Source organism: Chanos chanos, chromosome 12, assembly GCF_902362185.1.
Source record: "Chanos chanos chromosome 12, fChaCha1.1, whole genome shotgun sequence".
Classification (NCBI taxonomy): Eukaryota; Metazoa; Chordata; class Actinopteri; order Gonorynchiformes; family Chanidae; genus Chanos; species Chanos chanos.
The window spans coordinates 19,075,047-19,094,741 of record NC_044506.1 but is presented as its reverse complement, the minus strand read 5'-3'; the positions used below and the strand labels follow the sequence as shown (position 1 = coordinate 19,094,741).

The 19,695-nt window shown below is 42.9% G+C and overlaps 2 protein-coding genes across 2 annotated transcripts; both read left to right on the top strand.

Moving 5' to 3' along the window:
- Nucleotides 1–1,095: 1,095 nt before the first annotated feature.
- On the top strand, nt 1,096–5,358 carry LOC115825009 (retinol dehydrogenase 12). Its single transcript, XM_030788731.1, has 7 exons — nt 1,096–1,290; nt 2,487–2,621; nt 2,894–3,085; nt 3,464–3,625; nt 3,997–4,116; nt 4,512–4,716; nt 4,925–5,358. Exons 1-7 carry the CDS (start codon nt 1,197–1,199, stop codon nt 5,028–5,030), a joined length of 1,014 nt encoding a protein of 337 aa, XP_030644591.1. The 5' UTR covers nt 1,096–1,196; the 3' UTR covers nt 5,031–5,358.
- Nucleotides 5,359–6,463: 1,105 nt separating this feature from the next.
- vps45 (vacuolar protein sorting 45 homolog) lies at nt 6,464–18,300 on the top strand. The gene is made up of 15 exons (XM_030789096.1): nt 6,464–6,556; nt 7,079–7,213; nt 7,671–7,731; nt 7,909–7,988; nt 8,391–8,459; nt 9,121–9,258; nt 9,662–9,772; nt 10,212–10,346; nt 10,836–10,949; nt 11,369–11,536; nt 14,142–14,300; nt 15,184–15,291; nt 15,709–15,830; nt 16,200–16,331; nt 18,167–18,300. The coding sequence occupies exons 1-15, from the start codon at nt 6,464–6,466 to the stop codon at nt 18,252–18,254; spliced, it is 1,713 nt and encodes a 570-aa protein (XP_030644956.1). The 3' UTR covers nt 18,255–18,300.
- Nucleotides 18,301–19,695: the final 1,395 nt, after the last annotated feature.

Below are 19,695 nucleotides of genomic sequence, written 5' to 3'. Positions count from 1 at the left end.
AAGGGGTGCAGCAACACCACCACCCACTGCAGGCTACTGGATGCACGTCAGGTCTAAGTATCGCTGAGGAAGCACCGAACTGATACGGATAAGCCACGGATCGTCGGTAGATGCACCGGATAGTGTGGCTACACTGACTCGCCCAAGGTATGCAGTCAGAATTTGCTAGTACAACTGGCAAATCCCCAAGGTGTGTCGCGTCAGTGGTTAGCAGTCCGTACAGACCTCGACGTTGCAGGGGCGAAAATGGCAGCTGAGTGTAATAGGCCACAACTTTGAGTGCCAGTACTAACAATGAAGACCATCTGCGGACTGTAAAAGATTTTTGTTTTTACTTTTCTTGGTAGGCAAAACGACTAATAAAATAGAAAAGTGAATTAGCCGTCTCAATGGCACTTGCATTGTTTTTCTGATTGCATTTATGTGGTCGTACAGACATACACAGGCGTTTGAAGAATCAGCTTTATGTCTCAGGTGGTATGCAAACTGTTTTGCAACAGATATTTTTTTTTATTTACCTCTCCTTTCAGTGCTTGAGTACACTGAAATACTGATGCTTTAATAAGAGACTTGCACTTGTCCTTTTTGTTATTGTGTTTTTTACTTTTTAACTCAGATATGGTACTGTACTTCAATACTTTACCACCTTTTCGTAAATTCCTTAAATATAAACGCGTGGTTCTGCATTCTGAGAACGTTTGCTTTGGGATGTTTTTTTGCCCTATATTGTTTTGTTTTTGTATACACATTTTAATGTACGGTATATACATGACGTCACCTGTTGGTACCTTGGAAATATTTAGGACCTATTTATTTCCATTTCATTCATCAGCAAATCCACCGAACATAACTGAATGCTTCACTGACCAGTAAGCTACTCCAGACAAGTTCAGTCAGCCCTGAGTCTGATCCGATTTGTTCTCATGATTTCGCATTATGATTTTCACTCTGGTTTTGAGACCACTGGCAACTGAATCAAAAGAATGAGATCGCAGTCTAATCTGGTTATAAAACCTAAACCGACCCTTGACCAAGTTGCTCGGATGTATTCAGAGGCAACAGGTCCTATAGCCTAGTACATGGTAGAAAAACTATTGCGCGTTCGTTAAATAAGCATCGGAAATACATCGATAATTAACTCAAACGCAAGACAAAAAAGACAGACAGCTATCGACAGACAGCTCAGCGCATCTGATATGAATCTCTCCGGCAAAGCCGCTGTGTTTTGGGAAGAACTGAAGTCCGATCGTTTCGCCAAGTACGGCGCTGTGACAGCAGTCACGGCCATTAGTAAGTTATCTATGCAATGTTTTCCGCATTTACACAAACAACGCTGAGGTTTTGCTTGAACAAATGACCCCGGTCTAATGTAAAATGTGTCGAAGTTAAAAATGGTTTTAGTGCAATATTCGCAAAGCAAATCAACAAACTTCTTAGATGCAGGTTTTGATCACGACGTCTGTCGGTCTGCCGAGTGCTGACATTACCATTTCGTTCAGTATGATGCGGTTTATTCTAAATGAAATTATCACCGTACTGTTATGTAGTTTTTACTCATAAACTAATTCACCTTTACAATTCTTCATCGTTCCCGTTCATGTCATAAAAAAAAACAAAGAAAGAAAACACATCCCCACGTCATTAGTTCTGCCTAAATATTCTCATATAAAAGAAATGTGTGGCCAGTTTGCAGATTATAACGTGCTAATCCTTGAGCAAATCTTACATTTGAATGAGATTATGAGAGCTAATCTGGGCAAATGAGCATTTGTGGAATGGACCCATATGGAACCAAAGTCTCAGCCTTAGACCAGTTACTTTGAAGAACTCCAGGTTTCTCAAATCAGTTGTGCACTTCAAGTTTACTACTGCACGCTAGAAACTGTTCAAAAGACATATGTATGACAGCAGTTATTCTGATTTGAACAAGAGCCAAATTCTAAAATAAACTCCACAGAAAGAGGTGGAATATTGTACAAAGAACTAAAATTCCTTGACCCCTTGTATAAATCTTCCGACAGCAGGGAGAATGTGAGTTAATCTCAGTGTGACACGCACTGCCACAGTGCCTGTGAGACATTGCGTCACACACCGTGTTAATCATGGGGAAAATCCTCTGGAGGCAGCCATCCAGTTTTGCTAATCTGCGACTAGAAGGCCACTATGTGCTTTAGTCGAACGCAAAAGCAGAGGTGACTCTCAGATATCTTTTTTTTTTCCCCCACATCAAACCTGAATCCATCCAAACTCTGATGTAAACCAAATGAGGAAATCCTGCCTTTAAGTGAAAGACAACCATAGCTGTATTTGTTTGCATGTAATGTATATCACGGTTTACTTCAACCTTTAAAATGATTATTGCCCTGTCTTTCATTCAGTCCGGTTCTGCCAAACGTGTTAGACAGATTCCAGAGACACAGAGGCCTATAGTGTTTTGCAACGTCTGTTCCCCCCCAGACATCTAACTGGTCCGTTTGAAAATGCAGGTTTGGTTTTGCTGAGGAAATGGATCGCGGGTGGGGTGTGCCGCTGTCGGGTCCGTCTGGATGGGAAGACGGTTATGATCACGGGTGCCAACACTGGCATCGGCAAGGAGACGGCAAAGGACATGGCACTGAGAGGTATGGTACCACTTCCCAGCCTATTCAATGATAGCGACCTGAAAACTGCTTTGGATATAAGCATCTGCTAAATGAATAAATGGAAAATGTAAATATAAATTTACTACTTCTCTGTTTACTGAGAATATCTCTGAGTTCCTTTGAGAGAGTTTGAAGGACCTATTGAAGGTCAATGGCAGGGTTATATGGGGAGTTTGGTTGTGGGGTCTGATTGACAAGAGTGTTAGTTAAGAGAGGCCCAGTCCTTTGGCAATGTGTTGGTTGTGTTTAAGGGGCACGAGTCGTCATGGCCTGCCGGGATCTCACGCGAGGAGAGAAGGCTGCCATGGAGATCCGCAAGTCCACAGGAAATGGGAATGTGGTGGTTCGACACCTGGACCTGTCCTCTCTCCTCTCGGTGCGACAGTTTGTACACGAGTTTACTGCCACAGAGGACCGACTGGATGTACTCATTAACAATGCCGGTAAGACTAACTGATTAAAGTCATTACAGAAACTGCCAAGTGTGTAAGTAATGTTGAAATCAGTGTTAAACATTGATTGTCAAATTAATGCTATGCAAAAGAAATTAGGTGGCAATATGATACTAACACTAAACTCTTTATGTAATGCAATAATCGCAATGTACAGAGAGAGACATCTCTGTCAGATTCACTGATGAAGACATTTCTACTCACACTAACTGGCCGTGAATTAGTTTCAGTTCAGGCCTCTGACTCGCAGTGAACCAGTTTCCAGTGCTTTGGCAAAGGAATAACTTCTCCTCTCATGCCTACAGCCCAGATTTATAACTTGGTAATAGCTCTGCCTGTCCTTTTTTTTTTTTTTTTTGATTGGTGCAGGAGTGATGATGTGCCCCAAAATCCTGACTGAGGACGGTTATGAAACCCAGCTTGCTGTCAATCATCTCGGTCATTTCCTCCTCACGGTTCTTCTTCTGAACTTGCTGAAGGCCTCTGCTCCCAGTCGTGTGGTTAATGTGTCTAGTATTGCACACATAGGCGGTAGGTCTTGCCAGTGGACAGAGGTTTTCCTGGATTTTCCACCCAATGGATGATGGCTACTGTTGCTCAGTGAAGTTGCTTTTACTATACTAGTTTGAATGTAATGTTACAGCGTTCTGCACAGAAGTAATTTTACAGGGCATCTTAGAAAAGCTTCAACTGAAATTACTGTAATAATCTTCTAGAATAATCCTCTGCAGCACAGGTATAAAACGTGTCTGGTCAATTGAAGTACAGGATTCCTTGGACTTTCTTCCCGTCGTTTATATGTTATTTTCAGAGGCAGTTTAACATGCTAGTAGTAAAAATCTCATTATTCAAAGAATAACTACAGTAATAATGAAATATTTTCTCCTCATCCCACCCTACAGGAAAGATCCACTTTGATGACCTGAATTTCAATAGAACACCATATGACCCCTTGGTCAGCTACAGACAGAGTAAACTGGCCAATCTCCTCTTCACCAGAGAGCTGTCACGACGATTGAAAGGTCAGGGGCCTGTCCGTCACTGTCTGAAGGGCATTCCATCAATGTTGTAACCTTTAACAACAGCAGAGTCTAGTCTCTACCATGACTGAAATTAAACATATTTTGTTTTAAATACAGCATTAATGTGTGTAGATACAGTATTTGAAATTGTGTTAAGATGCAAGTTAGCCGGCAAGTACTGTTGACCAATGTTTCAATGAGTCCAATCAGGTCTTTTGAAATATTAATTTTAAAACACAGACATTCAGCCGGTGGTTTTACTTTCCTCATATCATGTCAGTGCAGATCTTCTTGATCAAAGGCTCTTACCATCATCTGCTTCATAGAGTACTACAGAACTCATGGAGTATCTCAGACCACTGTTCCCAGACTGTAACCATTACCCCCCCGGTCAGGTTCTGGAGTGACAGCGTACGCTCTCCACCCGGGGGTGATTCGTACGGAGCTGGGCCGTTATGTCCGGACCCGCCACCCTGTGCTCAGTAAAGCGTTGTCATTTCCTGCCCTCCTCCTGATGAAGACTCCATGGCAGGGTGCTCAGACCACCATCTACTGCGCTGTCACCGAGGGGCTGGAGAGTCAGAGCGGCTGCTATTTCAGGTAAAACGTCATGTTTTGAGACAGAACGATGCACAGGTGAAACGGATAAAAAAAAAAAAAAGGTTCATGGCAAAAGAAAAACCTTTAGACAGATATATTTCAATTTCTTGTCATGTATACCCCAGCTGAGACTGTGTTTTATCAGATCAGTTCAGTATTTGTGGCACTGAGTAAAGCAAACAGCGTATGTCCTTATCTCTCTGGGCAGTGATTGTCGACTGAAGGAGCCCGCCCCTGAGGGTAAGGATGACTTGGCTGCTATGAGACTGTGGGACATAAGTGCTAAGCTGGTGGGTTACCATGAGGACGACTGAGCCCCCCAGTATCCCACAATACCCTTGTACTGATGCCACTACAGGGCTCCTTACATAAATGTGGAACTGCTCCTGCTCCAGAGTATCAGAGTGGTTTCATGCTGTGCTGTTATTTGTTACACATAGCTTGTCTGTCACTGTCTGTGTCACATCAAAATATTAATAGAAAACAAAAATGACTTCATTGATGATTTTCCAGGAGCATTTTGGTGCAGGAGGTTTAGGCATGAGCAAAGGTTTGTGTAAAACTAGTAACACAGACTGTTACTAAACAAAGTAAGCTATACTGAAAGCACCAGAGATCATTACACATTTTTGAAGAACTAAAAACTTTAAGACTTTAAAAACTCCACCACAAAATCAACCAGTCTCTCAGATACTTGACAGATTGTTTTCTACTCCATTTAGTCTGTCTGTAAATATTTCTTACAAAATTAGTAAACATTTGAAGAACGTTGATTTGTTGCTGTTTTTATTTTATTTTATTTTATTTTATTTTATTATTTTATTTGTTGATCGTTTGAGGGAGACAGTTGACTGCTAAAAATTACTGTGCATAGGATAATTGTTCAACAAATTATTTGACGAGGGAAAAAAGATCAGTGTTTTGATGTGGAAGGACAGAAACACACGCTTAACACGCATCAGCTGACTGCGGTCTAATAATCAAACAATACCAGTTTCCCCATCACTGCCTTTATAGTTTCACGCCTGTCTGGAAATAAAAGCAGTCAGCTGACATTCGTTGTCCTGACGCAAAGCCTTAACTTTAAAAATGCATCTTTAGGAATTAATTTTGCTGCCTCTACCTTCTTGGCTTGGAGTACTTTGTAAATATGTAATCAACTATGATTTTATTTATTAAAATGTTACAGTACTTAAAATGTGACTTAATTGTGTGTAAACTGCATTCCGAGGATGCTGTTCCTTACACCAGTCCATGACCTGAGCAGTTATGTCTGTTTAATCTGAGAGTACATGTTGTAACTGATTTTAAAGCCTAACAGAAAATACATACCTATCAACCAAACTGAAGCTATCACATCATCTATGACGTTAACATACACAATCAATATGGCGTTGCTTTCGTTCCAACTGTGTCCAGAGTCCAGCTTTGCATTGTGGGATAGTTTTCTCAATGGTGCAATTCATAAGCTGATTCCGAATCAGTTCGAGTTGGGCTGTTTGTCATTTGAGGGAACGTACCGTGACAGATCCCAGACCAGTTATTACACCACTGTGAAATATGCTTGACACCGGAAGTTTTCCAAGGTTCCTGAGAAGGGTCTGGTGATTTATTTATTTACTGTGTATCGTCAGCAAAACCATTTTACCGGCAAAATATCCTGAATAACGAACGTATCCCCCTGCAGCGCGATCAGATATCGGGAAGAACTCATATCTGAAAACTTTCCGGGGACAACACTGCCAAAATGAACGTGACACTCGCTGTCAAGCAGTATGTCTCTAAAATGATAGAGAACAGCGGGCCAGGAATGAAGGTTCTCCTTATGGATAAAGAGACGGTAAGTGCAAATATAACATCAGCGTAAAATATTTTGTAAGTAAACGAAGTATATCCTCTGTCTTGGCCGCAGCTAACTGTCTAGCCCCTTATCAAGACCCGCTGTTGCGCTCATCGAGGTTACTGAGCTAAGTTTATGTTTTGTTGACGTGAATATCGGAAGTATTTTAGTAAGTTTCTGCTAAAAACTGGTGTCAGACAATCTCTTAAGAGATCTCAAACCAGTATACAGAGAACTCCAGTATGACTCTGCATTCTAATAAACCAGATGGTACCGCTAGCATCCCTTTTTCATCCAGTTCTTGATTACTATATTCAAGTGTCTTCGATGTGGAGTAGAAGAGTTGAGTAGCATGTCTTGTGGTTTGTTAGGATTGGTCAGGGTAACTTCACGGAGCAGAGGAACAAAACAGCTATATCCTTTCAATGATGGTGTGTAATGAGGGCGTCTGAAATATGCAAGTATGCAAGATTCTCTTGACACCATGCTCACGTGAGGTGCCTCTGTGTTTATCGTTAACAGACCAGCATTGTGAGCATGGTCTACACGCAGTCTGAGATCCTGCAGAAAGAAGTCTACCTGTTTGAGCGGATCGACTCGCAGAACCGAGAAAGCATGAAACATCTGAAGGCTATCTGTTTCCTCCGGCCCACAAAGGTGAGATGGCTTAGAGTTATAATGATCTAATAGTGTGGGTACAGAACTGTAAGGTGCGATCCCAAACCCCTTTCATGTTTCTACGAAAAGCCAGAAAGACTCTCACAATATGTTTATGACTCTCATCTGATTAGCAAATGATATGATCATAACTCTCATCTGTCCATCTGATTGGCTCATTGTATGTTCAGTGCTACCATCTGATTGGCTAGGAATATTGTCAGGATAATTTTACAAATTTAGACAGTCCTCATCTTTCAGGATTTTGCCCCCACTCTTTATCTAATATACCAGCACACCTTGATCAGCTGATCCAAAATCCTGCTTTCACTGTGCCTGTCTTTGAAGAAAGTTACGCTTTTCTTTGATCTGTTGGTTGGGGCTTGTGACCAGATATCTGTAGGACTTGGTATACTTTTAACTCCGCTGTGATTCTCATGATGGTGTCTGCCCGTAGGAGAATGTCGAGAACCTGATCCAAGAGCTTCGCAGACCCAAGTACAGTGTCTATTTTGTCTGTGAGTATTACATTACACTTTGACACACACACACACACACACACACACACACACACACACTCACACAAATCTCACTACTAAGACAAATTTCCTCCATACGTAAGAGTTCATTAGGTACGTATCATCTTATTCAAACGATGTTATATATATGTAGAGCGCTGCTTTCTGTGCCCACAGATTTCAGTAACGTGATCAGTAAGAGTGAGGTGAAGTCTCTGGCTGAGGCCGATGAGCAGGAGGTGGTTGCTGAAGTTCAGGTCAGTTCACTTGTTCCATTCACACACAGACTTCATTAATACCATACTGATGCTCCCACCTCTGTGTAAAGGTCGTTTTATGCCTCCTTTACGGAGTCTTGTGTGCGCTGTTCCATGACATCATGCCTTTTACTTTGGTATATCATGGTATATATACTCGTGGTATATGTCATTGTTTGATTATCGCATCGAGGTAGAGAAGCAAATGACAGACTGGAGAGAATAGTAATTCCTCTTGACCAGTGGAATGTTATGTATTATTGTAAAATCCCCAATAATGCCGTGTTGGTTCATGAATTATATATATATGGTCATGTAGACCATATACAGCTGCAGTTGCCTTGCTGTGCACTGTAAAATACTGTGAGACTAAGTCTAAGGGTTTCTCCTTTGTCACTGCAGGAGTTCTATGGAGACTTCATTGCTGTTAACCCTCATCTTTTTTCCCTTAACCTCCAAGGAGTGGCCAGGGTAAGATCCAAACTTGTTCACACTGAATCCACACATGACGAGTGATGGGAGGTCAAAAATGTTTAAAAGGGTTTCTAGTAATGGGTTCACCCTTTGTACTGTCCTTGATTGTCTTTAAAAGTTACAATTTTGCTCAACTTCAACAGTTTGACTTTAATGTGAGTTCAGTTCTAATAAAAAGATTTAAGTCATCTTAACTTAAGTTTCATCGTTTCTTTGACTTATTCTATGGTCGTTTTTTGGTGTCTAAAATATTGGAATAAGCCTTAGAGACAGTCTGTATAGACTGTGTGTAATATTGTAATATTCACAGCATACACAGAGTTGTATATTTGCTCAAAAAACAGGAGAAAGCTTTAATGCCAGCAGTGACTGTGTGTGTCCATGCGTGTGACTGTGTGTGTCCGTGTGTGTGAGTGTATGTGTCCATGTGTGTGACTGTGTGTGTCTGTGTGTGACTGTATATGTCCACATGTGTGACTGTATGTGTTCATGTGTGTGTGTGGTTTTTTTTGTCTGTGTCCATGTGTGACCGTGTGTGTCCGTATGTGTCCACATGTGTGACTGTATGTGTCCATGTGTGACTGCGTGTGTCCGTATGTGTCCACATGTGTGACTGTATGTGTTCATGTGTGTGTGTGTGTGTGTTTTTTGTCTGTAGGGTCGGAGCTGGGAGCCCAGTCATTTGGCTCGCACCACGCAGGGCTTGACGTCTGTCCTGCTGGCGCTGAAGAAATGCCCGATGATTCGGTACCAGCTCTCCTCTGACATGTCCAAAAGGCTTGCGGAGAGTGTGAAAGTAAGATCCTGAAAATTCTCGCTCCACAGAGACAAAGCCAAGGGCTGTTGTCTGTATGTGGAAAAGTGTCAAACACACCTGTGATTATATTTGATCTTTGTGTGTGTCATGGCCAAGTTATTGGTGATGTTTACATGGTGCTGTCTGACTGGGGAATCAGCACTTGTGTTTGGAAACATTTGCTCCTGGATGGATGTTTTAAGTATCTGACTTAAAATTTAAAATTCGTAGAGTCATGCAGATCTGTGCGTTTAAACTCTGAGCAGTCAGAAGTCCACATTAATAGGAAGATCTTTTGTTATCTCATTGTGTTTTTTTCCCCCGGGTTTTTCCATCTGCTTGTAAACAAACAAAGCTTATATGAAATTAATTTTCATTGGTTTGTCACTTCTTTCCCTATTAGCAAATAATCACTAAAGAGTATGAGCTGTTTGACTTCAGAAAGACAGAGGTACCTCCTCTCCTGCTTATTCTGGACAGAAGTGATGATGCCATTACACCCTTACTCAACCAGGTGAGAGCCAGTGCTAAAGAAAAATGCTGTTTATTCTTTAACTACATCTGTTAGAATGAACACAAAACGTTCCCTTCTGTCAAAATAAAATCAGGAATTATTATCTCACTGTACAAGATTCACTGAAGATTCTTAAGCAATAATTTCTGTTTTTATCCACTAGTGGGCAGAAGAGCTCTATATCGGTATTTAATAGCGCTGGTCTTATCTGATGATATTCTCATACAGTGAGAATGGAGCTTCGGCTGTAGCATACTTTTGAGGATGATACCAGAGTTACTGGTATTGTTAGTGTTCATACCATATCTTCCTTTAAAAGACCGGAGAACGAGGTCTTGTTTGGGTTTAGGGTGCCTGTGGGACGCGTAGTTAATGTTATCATGACCTAGTTGTTGGTAGTGATGCATTTTGACCCTGTTTGCTCTCTTGCTCCCTCTAGTGGACGTATCAGGCCATGGTTCACGAGTTGTTGGGTCTAAATAACAACCGCATTGATCTGTCCAGAGTGCCTGGAATCAGCAAGGACCTGCGTGAGGTGGTGCTGTCCGCAGAGAACGACGAGTTTTATGCAAACGTGGGTAATGCCACTGGCAGACACACTTACGCTTCAGAAGGCTCTCTAATCCAATTAGATACTCCCAATCCTGCACTCAAAGACCTGATTGGTCAGTGAGTTTGTGATATACCAATGATTATTTATTTTTTGCACATGGTGACAATTCTGAAGTGGATCACTGGTTGTTGGAAATCCGACCCTTTGCCCCACACTAATTCTAAACAATTTAAACAGCACATATTAAATTCTAACCATTTACATTCATCAGTCAATTATAAAACCAGTTAAATATATTTGGTCGACAAGCAATTATGTATAAAAAGTTGATTTGTCTGGGAGGGAATTGTGCACCCTTCAGTTTAAAATACATGCAGTCAGTGTGCTCTGCTACCTACACATGCTTTCATACTCTCATGTTACCTCACACACCCTACGCACCCACAAGATATGATGGTAGTGTTCAGTGAATGTAACCTGTGTATTTGCCTGTGTGTCTGTGCTGAACAGAATCTGTACCTTAACTTTGGGGAGATTGGTACCAACATTAAGAACCTGATGGAAGATTTTCAGAAGAAGAAACCTAAGGACCAGCAGAAGCTGGAGTCCATCGCAGACATGAAGGTGAGCGATGGTACCTGCAAGCGGTTCGGCGAGTAAAAGGACACGGCTTAGGAATCCTCTGCCACCTTACTGTTTGGCGGCACAGTTTGATCAGCCAGACAAACGTTGTTTGATATCCTGTGGTTGTCATTTTGGCGCGTGCGTTGTCACGTAGCTGTGTGACATAGCTAACGATGTTTTGGCTCAACCCGCGTCTTTTGAAGAGTTGCTCGCCTTTGCCCGTTGTTAATTTTAACACCCCCCCCCTCCTTTTGAGCATCTCTTCCACGCTTCCCTTTAAATCTGTGTCGTGGTTCGAAGTAGATTTACAGACAAAATAGATACAAATTCGATACCCAGAACAGCTAGTATGGCTCTCTTTCAAATGGAGTCTCTTTAATGAGAGGCCTGTCCTGTGTTCTCTCCTGTGCTGTGGGCAGGCGTTTGTGGATAACTACCCCCAGTTTAAGAAGATGTCGGGCACGGTGTCCAAACACGTGACGGTGGTGGGGGAGCTGTCCAGACTGGTGAGCGAGAGGCATCTCATGGAGGTGTCTGAAGTGGAGCAGGAGCTGGCCTGCCAAAACGACCACTCCAGCGCTCAGCAGGTCAGTCGCCACGGTAACACTGCCCGAGGGTGGGGTTCGGGAGGGTGTTGCGAAAAGACCACGATCCGCATACCAACAAAACAAGCAATGTTTTTTTTTGGGGTTCCAGATGGATAAGACCCAAAATCAAGAGTCTCTAGTTTATTTTTTTTTTTGCTTATATTTACTATATTGTTTATAAGCAAGGTCAGTGTGTTTCTGTCAGTATCCCTGTGGCTGGTCACTGTGTAAATCCTCGTCCAGAAGTCCGTTTAAATTTTTTTAGGGCTTTCTTTCAGAGCCACTTCACAGGGCTTCAGGCTTCTGAACATTACCACTCACATGACAAACATGTGCTTTTCATTCTCTGGAAAAGAAAACAAACTTTGTTTCATCATAACAGAAGAAACAAATATGCCATTTTTCAAGACCTTCTGGCTTCTCTGGCGTTCTCTAAATTCCTGGTCCTGTGAGATGTGACAGATAGTAACGTAATGTGATATGGAGGTTACATGTGTGGGTCAGTATGAGGGATATAGTGATGTGATGTGATATGGAGGGCCAGTATGAGGGATATAGTGATGTGATGTGATATGGAGGGTCAGTATGAGGGATATAGTGAGGGTCAGTATGAGGGATATAGTGAGGGTCAGTATGAGGGATATAGTGAGGGCCAGTATGAGGGATATAGTGATGTGATGTGATATGGAGGGTCAGTATGAGGGATATAGTGATGTGATGTGATATGGAGGGTCAGTATGAGGGATATAGTGAGGGTCAGTATGAGGGGTATAGTGAGGGTCAGTATGAGGGGTATAGTGAGGGTCAGTATGAGGGGTATAGTGATGTGATGTGATATGGAGGGCCAGTATGAGGGATATAGTGATGTGATATGGAGGGTCAGTATGAGGGATATAGTGAGGGTCAGTATGAGGGGTATAGTGAGGGTCAGTATGAGGGATTATAGTGATGTGATGTGATATGGAGGGTCAGTATGAGGGATATAGTGATGTGATATGGAGGGTCAGTATGAGGGATATAGTGATGTGATATGGAGGGTCAGTATGAGGGATATAGTGATGTGATATGGAGGGTCAGTATGAGGGATATAGTGATGTGATATGGAGGGCCAGTATGAGGGATATAGTGAGGGTCAGTATGAGGGATATAGTGAGGGTCAGTATGAGGGGTATAGTGAGGGTCAGTATGAGGGATATAGTGATGTGATGTGATATGGAGGGTCAGTATGAGGGATATAGTGAGGGTCAGTATGAGGGGTATAGTGATGTGATGTGATATGGAGGGCCAGTATGAGGGATATAGTGATGTGATATGGAGGGCCAGTATGAGGGATATAGTGAGGGTCAGTATGAGGGATATAGTGAGGGCCAGTATGAGGGATATAGTGAGGGTCAGTATGAGGGATATAGTGATGTGATGTGATATGGAGGGCCAGTATGAGGGATATAGTGATGTGATGTGATATGGAGGGTCAGTATGAGGGATATAGTGAGGGTCAGTATGAGGGGTATAGTGAGGGTCAGTATGAGGGATATAGTGAGGGCCAGTATGAGGGGTATAGTGATGTGATGTGATATGGAGGGTCAGTATGAGGGGTATAGTGATGTGATGTGGAGGGTCAGTATGAGGGATATAGTGAGGGTCAGTATGAGGGATATAGTGATGTGATGTGATATGGAGGGTCAGTATGAGGGGTACAGTGAGGGTCAGTATGAGGGATATAGTGATGTGATATGGAGGGTCAGTTTAAGGGATACAGTGAGGGTCAGTATGAGCGATATAGTGAGGGTCAGTATGAGGGATATAGTGATGTGATGTGATATGGAGGGCCAGTATGAGGGGTATAGTGAGGGTCAGTATGAGGGATATAGTGATGTGATATGGAGGGTCAGTTTAAGGGATACAGTGAGGGTCAGTATGAGCGATATAGTGAGGGTCAGTATGAGGGATATAGTGATGTGATGTGATATGGAGGGCCAGTATGAGGGGTATAGTGATGTGATGTGATATGGAGGGTCAGTATGAGGGATATAGTGAGGGTCAGTATGAGGGGTATAGTGAGGGTCAGTATGAGGGATATAGTGATGTGATGTGGAGGGTCAGTATGAGGGATATAGTGAGGGTCAGTATGAGGGATATAGTGATGTGATGTGATATGGAGGGTCAGTATGAGGGGTACAGTGAGGGTCAGTATGAGGGATATAGTGATGTGATATGGAGGGTCAGTTTAAGGGATACAGTGAGGGTCAGTATGAGCGATATAGTGATGTGATGTGATATGGAGGGCCAGTATGAGGGGTATAGTGAGGGTCAGTATGAGGGATATAGTGATGTGATGTGATATGGAGGGCCAGTATGAGGGGTATAGTGAGGGTCAGTATGAGGGATAGAGTGAGGGTCAGAATGAGGGATATAGTGATGTGATGTGATATGGAGGGTCAGTATGAGGGATATAGTGATGTGATATGGAGGGTCAGTATGAGGGATATAGTGAGGGTCAGTATGAGGGATATAGTGAGGGCCAGTATGAGGGGTATAGTGATGTGATGTGATATGGAGGGCCAGTATGAGGGCTGTGTCTGACCCTGTGTTTTGCGGCGGGCAGAATGTGCGGAGGCTGCTGCAGAACGGGAGGGTGACGGAGATGGACGCCGTCAGGCTGGTGATGCTGTACGCGTTACGCTACGAGAGACACAGCAGCAGTGTTTTACCCAGCCTTATAGAGGAGCTCAACCGCAAAGGCGTGTCTGAAAAATACCGCAGGGTGAGTTCCCCCTCACTCCACCCCCCCCCCCCCCCCCCCCCCTCCAAAACCTAACACAAACTCACAAACACTGCAGGATGACCCCCCCTAAAACCTGACACAAACTCACAAACACTGCAGGATGACCCCCCCCCCCCAAAACCTGACACAAACTCACAAACACTGCAGGGTGACCCCCCCCCAAAACCTGACACAAACTTACAATCACTGCAGGGTGACCCCCCCCAAAACCTGACACAAACTCACAAACACTGCAGGATGACCCCCCCCAAAACCTAACACAAACTCACAAACACTGCAGGATGACCCCCCCCCAAAACCTGACACAAACTCACAAACACTGCAGGATGACCCCCCCCCAAAACCTGACACAAACTCACAAACACTGCAGGATGACCCCCCCAAAAACCTGACACAAACTCACAAACACTGCAGGATGACCCCCCCCAAAACCTGACGCAAACTCACAAACACTGCAGGATGACCCCCCCCAAAACCTGACACACTCACAAACACTGCAGGATGACCCCCCCAAAAACCTGACACAAACTCACAAACACTGCAGGGTGACCCCCCCCCCCCCAAAACCTGACACAAACTCACAAACACTGCAGGATGACCCCCCCAAAAACCTGACACAAACTCACAAACACTGCAGGATGACCCCCCCCAAAACCTGACGCAAACTCACAAACACTGCAGGATGACCCCCCCCAAAACCTGACACACTCACAAACACTGTATGTATCCACAGAACTGATATTTTAACCACAGCATGAGTCTAACGCTGATACATTTCGGACTTGTGGTTCTGTGGTTTGGCTGATGCCCTGTAATATGAGTCCGTTCTCTAATGCATGCCCCCCCCCCCCTGTTGCTTCAGATGGTCCAGGCTGTGGTAGAGTACGGAGGAAAACGGGTCAGAGGAAGTGACCTCATCACTCCCACAGATGCTGTAGCCATCACCAAACAGTTTTTCAAAGGGCTAAAGGTATACTGTCTCCTAATGACTATAGATTAACGAATATATTCACTAATTACTACTATTCGGTGGGTGACTTATTTATTCAAATAATTTTCACTGTGTGTGTGTGTGTGTGTGGGCGTGTGCGTGTGTGTGTGTGTATGTGTGTTTTGTGCGTGTGTGTTTGTGTGTGTACTCTGTGTGCGTGCATGCATGCATGCATGCGTGTGTGTGTGTGTATTCTGTGTGCATGGGTGTGTATGTGTGTGTGTGTGTGTGTTTATGCGTGTGTACACTGTGTGTGTGTACTCTGTGTGTGTGCATGCATGTGTGTGTGTTTGTGTGTGTGTGTGTGTGTTTGTGTGTGTGTGTGTGTGTGTGTGTGTGTGTGTACACTGTGTGTGTGTACTCTGTGTGCGTGCATGCATGTGTGTGTGTGTTTAGGGAGTTGAGAATGTATACACCCAGCATCAGCCACTACTACATGAAACCCTGGACCAGCTGATCAAGGGCAGACTGAAGGACAGTCAGTTCCCTTACCTGGGGCCGAGTGCTCTCCGAGACAGGTGACCACAATCAATACACACACACACACACACTCACACTCTCTCGCACACACACACGCGCGCGCGCACGCACACACACACACACACACACACACACACACACACACACCATTCATGAACTCTGACAGAGGCTCCTCCATATTACACACGGACGCTACTGAGGAACGTTGGCCATCACTGAGGTCATTCATCAGAGTTCCAGTATAAGAACAAAAAAGAAAACAACACACTAACACATACCCTGTAAGTGGATGTGCATACAGTGTATGTGCACATATATATATATGTGTGTGTGTGTATATATATATATGTATGAAATACTGTCTTTTCTGTTTCTGTCTGTGCGGACCACTCGCTGATGTCATCTAGACCACAGGACATCATCGTCTTCATAATTGGGGGGGCGACCTATGAGGAGGCGCTTACCGTTTACAATCTGAACCGCACCATGCCGGGGGTCCGGATCGTCCTGGGAGGCACCACCATCCACAACACCAAAAGGTCAGCATCACTTTTATACCGCCCCCCTCTCCTCGTCTCATGGGTTCAGTAGCGTCCATACGTCTCTGTAATATACTATTTGCCTTGAGGCCGTGAGACCCTGGGTTTTGTCACAGATGGACTTGAATGAGCTTATGTAAAAAGCTGTGTTTGATGTGCTTGCGTGACCCCATTGAAGATGGTCTTGTCTTTGTGAAGTCGTTCCAGAAGCTGTTGTCTAAAAAGAGGAGCTTACTGGACATTGTGAAAGAGAGAGAAAGTCTCTCTCTCTTCTCCCTCATTCTCTCTCTCTCTCTCTCTCTCTCTCTCTCTCTTTCTTGGTCTCCATCTCTGTTCTGCTCTGAATGGAACATTTGTTTGATTACATAAGAGGGAAAACCCAGTGTGCCCTCTGCCTTGTTTCACAGCCTTTCTCATGGGCCATTGTGATGCAGACAGAGGTTTCTGAGTCTGAGTTAGATGAACTAGGTGCCAAATCAGTTGCCCAACTCAAATTGACTATCAATAGACATTTCTTCCCATTACATAAGTGATCTCTTTGTTCGATGCCAGCTTCCTGTTATGAAGGATGTTGGCTTCATTTACGTTGTTTACCTGTACTCATTACAGAGGAGTCAACACAGTAAACACTCACAAAAACAAAACAAAACAAAAGAACAACAAAGAAAAAACAATCTTCAAGAGTTTTTAAAGGCACTTTTCAGGAGCAAGTTCCAGACTTGTATGGGAACATGTTGGGTATTTTTTTTTTCTGTTCTGCACAGTTTGAATGCACCTCCAAGTCGCTCTGGATAGGCATCTGCTAGATGAATGAAATTTTAATTGTAAATTTCTGTCACTGTGTCTTTATAAACAAGTATAACAGTTCAAAGATGCTATACACTTAATATTTAACATTTAGACGCAGCATCCAGATGAAAAGGTATCATTGTGTTTTTGCTCGCCGATATTGGCTTCAGTCTTTTAATGTGTTTTGAGCCGACTGTGGCTGTTACCTGCTGTGGGTAAGAGGAGGAAAGAGCTAGCGGAGACTTCCTCTCCAGAGATGTGCTAATCCAATCTGAACACAGCAATTTAATGCCTTCATCATCTTTTTTTTTCTCTCTCTCTTTTTTTTTTTTTATCCTTTTAGCCCTCGACGTATTCCGACTATCCACCAGTGAGGAGAATGTAAATGCTCCAGTCACTGTGCCCCTGGGTTTTGTCCTTGGCGTCGTTATTATTTTATTATTTCAAATCGGGATAAAACCCAACAGAGATCCATAAACACGTTCGGGGTGTGTTTATTGTTGTCAGTCAACATTCTGGCTGGAGGGTGGCATGAGCGAAATTCATTTTTGTCTCAAATAAAACAGTTTTTTGGCTGCGAGGTTTAAGGTTGAGGAGAATATCGTTTCATCATTTAGGCACAACGGTAGTGTTAAAAAAAAATGTGACCTCAGTGAATTTTAGGATCTGCTTATTAAAATCATATTTAAAATCTAAGAGGAACGTTACATATCCTGGAAATTATTAGTCAGTCACAAGCGCAAGCCCCACTTGTTGTTTTAAATGTCTAAAAAGCTCGAAGCAGGCCTTCATGAAGAAGGTATTTTAGTACTGTAACCGGAGGTCAAACAGAACCTGTTTTTTTTCCTTGTACAGTGTACTACTGCAAAATGAATCCTTTGTCCCTAGAATGCACCTAGAAACATTATATATAGACAGAGGTTAATGTATAGCTGCAGTATTACTGTGGATGTTTGATGCAGTTTACTGACAATGCATTGAACCCACTCAACTTCTTTATGTTCGCATAATAATTGCGCATAATAATCTCCCTCTGTCTGTTACAGCTTCTTAGAGGAAGTGACGTTAGCCGTTGGAGCGGGTCACGGTGGCAGCCGGACTCAAGCAGCAGGCCGACAACCAAGCCGACACTGAACGTGAAAACTGTTATGAACACACACACACACACACACACACTCACACACACTGACACACACACACACACACACACACACACTCACACACACTGACACACACACACACACACACACACACTGACACACACACACACACACACACACACACACATACACACACTCACACACACTCACTCACACACACACACACACACTCACACACACACACACACACACACACACACACACACACTCACACACACACACACTCTCACACACACACACACACACACACACACACTCTTACTTTCAGAGCTGAGCTTGAACTCTATGATACATGGCTTGCCTCCTTCCTCACTACAAACAAACATTCCTTTTCACAACCAATCAATGATTAGAGTTGTTATGGTGTCATCAGTGGTTGAGGGTCCACTCTGTATGGTTTGTGACTTGCCAGATTATTCTGACAATGCAAAACTGAGACAGATCTTCAGCGTTGACATATGAAGTGTATGTTACATGAATTGTTGACATTGTTTGAGATTTTAGTTTTCAAAGAAGAAAAAAAAATCCAAAGCCAGTGGCAGATTTTTGTTTTTTATTTATTGCCTGTGATGTCATATTGTTCATTTTATGGTCATGCAAACCATATAAATACGTGTAACAAAATGTAATTACGAAACACTGAACATGTGACCTTACAGAGGCGTTATAATGCTATAAAACCTGTAACTTCCCCATAACAGTATGCAGAAGTTCCAGAGTGTACAACATTAGGGTCATGGAACACAAGTATTAATACACAGCTGAACATGTGTTGCTTTCTGCTGTATGGCCCTCAATGCTTTGTATTCCAATTTTAAAGGCAGTGCCCAGTAGGAAATACATTTTTTGTGTGTTTCTTTGTTTGTATCTGTGTTTTGTTTTTTGAGTTTGTTTGTTTGTTTAGGTTTTTCTTTGTCATCATTGTCTTTGTGAAGTGTCAGATAATGATGCTGGTAAAAATATTTTGATGCTGTGGTGACTGTGAATATTGTATGAGAACAATAAATGACATAGCGCTAATCAAATTAAGCATTAATCTCAGAAAAGGGTCATACCAGTACTTACTGCATTTGTCTTGTCCTTGGATACTCCCAGTCAAAGTCAAATTCTTTGATGAAAGCTATTACCACCAAAAAAAAAAAGAAAAAGAAAACCAATAGGCACTGTTTTATCACATTTCTTATCTTATTTCCCATCTGATCTCTGTGGAATACTCCTCATTGTACACAGAAATGAGAAGAAAGTAGAACCAGTTAAAGGAAGTAGAGCAGGACTTGCATCAGTCGGTGCTTTGTTCCTTATTTAACTATGATAAGCCGTTTTGGTCCTTTTGGAAAATCTGATTTGCTGTTGCGAAGCAAGTATGAATTATTTGTGGTACAATCAAATATTTCTATTCATATTTAATCTGTAAT

Bases quoted from the DNA above. Each gene is read 5' to 3' on its own strand.
- LOC115825009 (XM_030788731.1), top strand. From the start codon at position 1,197: ATGAATCTCTCCGGCAAAGCCGCTGTGTTTTGGGAAGAACTGAAGTCC. The intron at 1,291-2,486 runs GTAAGTTATCTA...TTGAAAATGCAG, and splicing joins GACAGCAGTCACGGCCATTA to GTTTGGTTTTGCTGAGGAAA. The intron at 4,717-4,924 runs GTAAAACGTCAT...CTCTCTGGGCAG, and splicing joins CAGAGCGGCTGCTATTTCAG to TGATTGTCGACTGAAGGAGC.
- vps45 (XM_030789096.1), top strand. From the start codon at position 6,464: ATGAACGTGACACTCGCTGTCAAGCAGTATGTCTCTAAAATGATAGAG. The intron at 14,301-15,183 runs GTGAGTTCCCCC...CTGTTGCTTCAG, and splicing joins TGTCTGAAAAATACCGCAGG to ATGGTCCAGGCTGTGGTAGA. The intron at 15,831-16,199 runs GTGACCACAATC...GATGTCATCTAG, and splicing joins CCGAGTGCTCTCCGAGACAG to ACCACAGGACATCATCGTCT.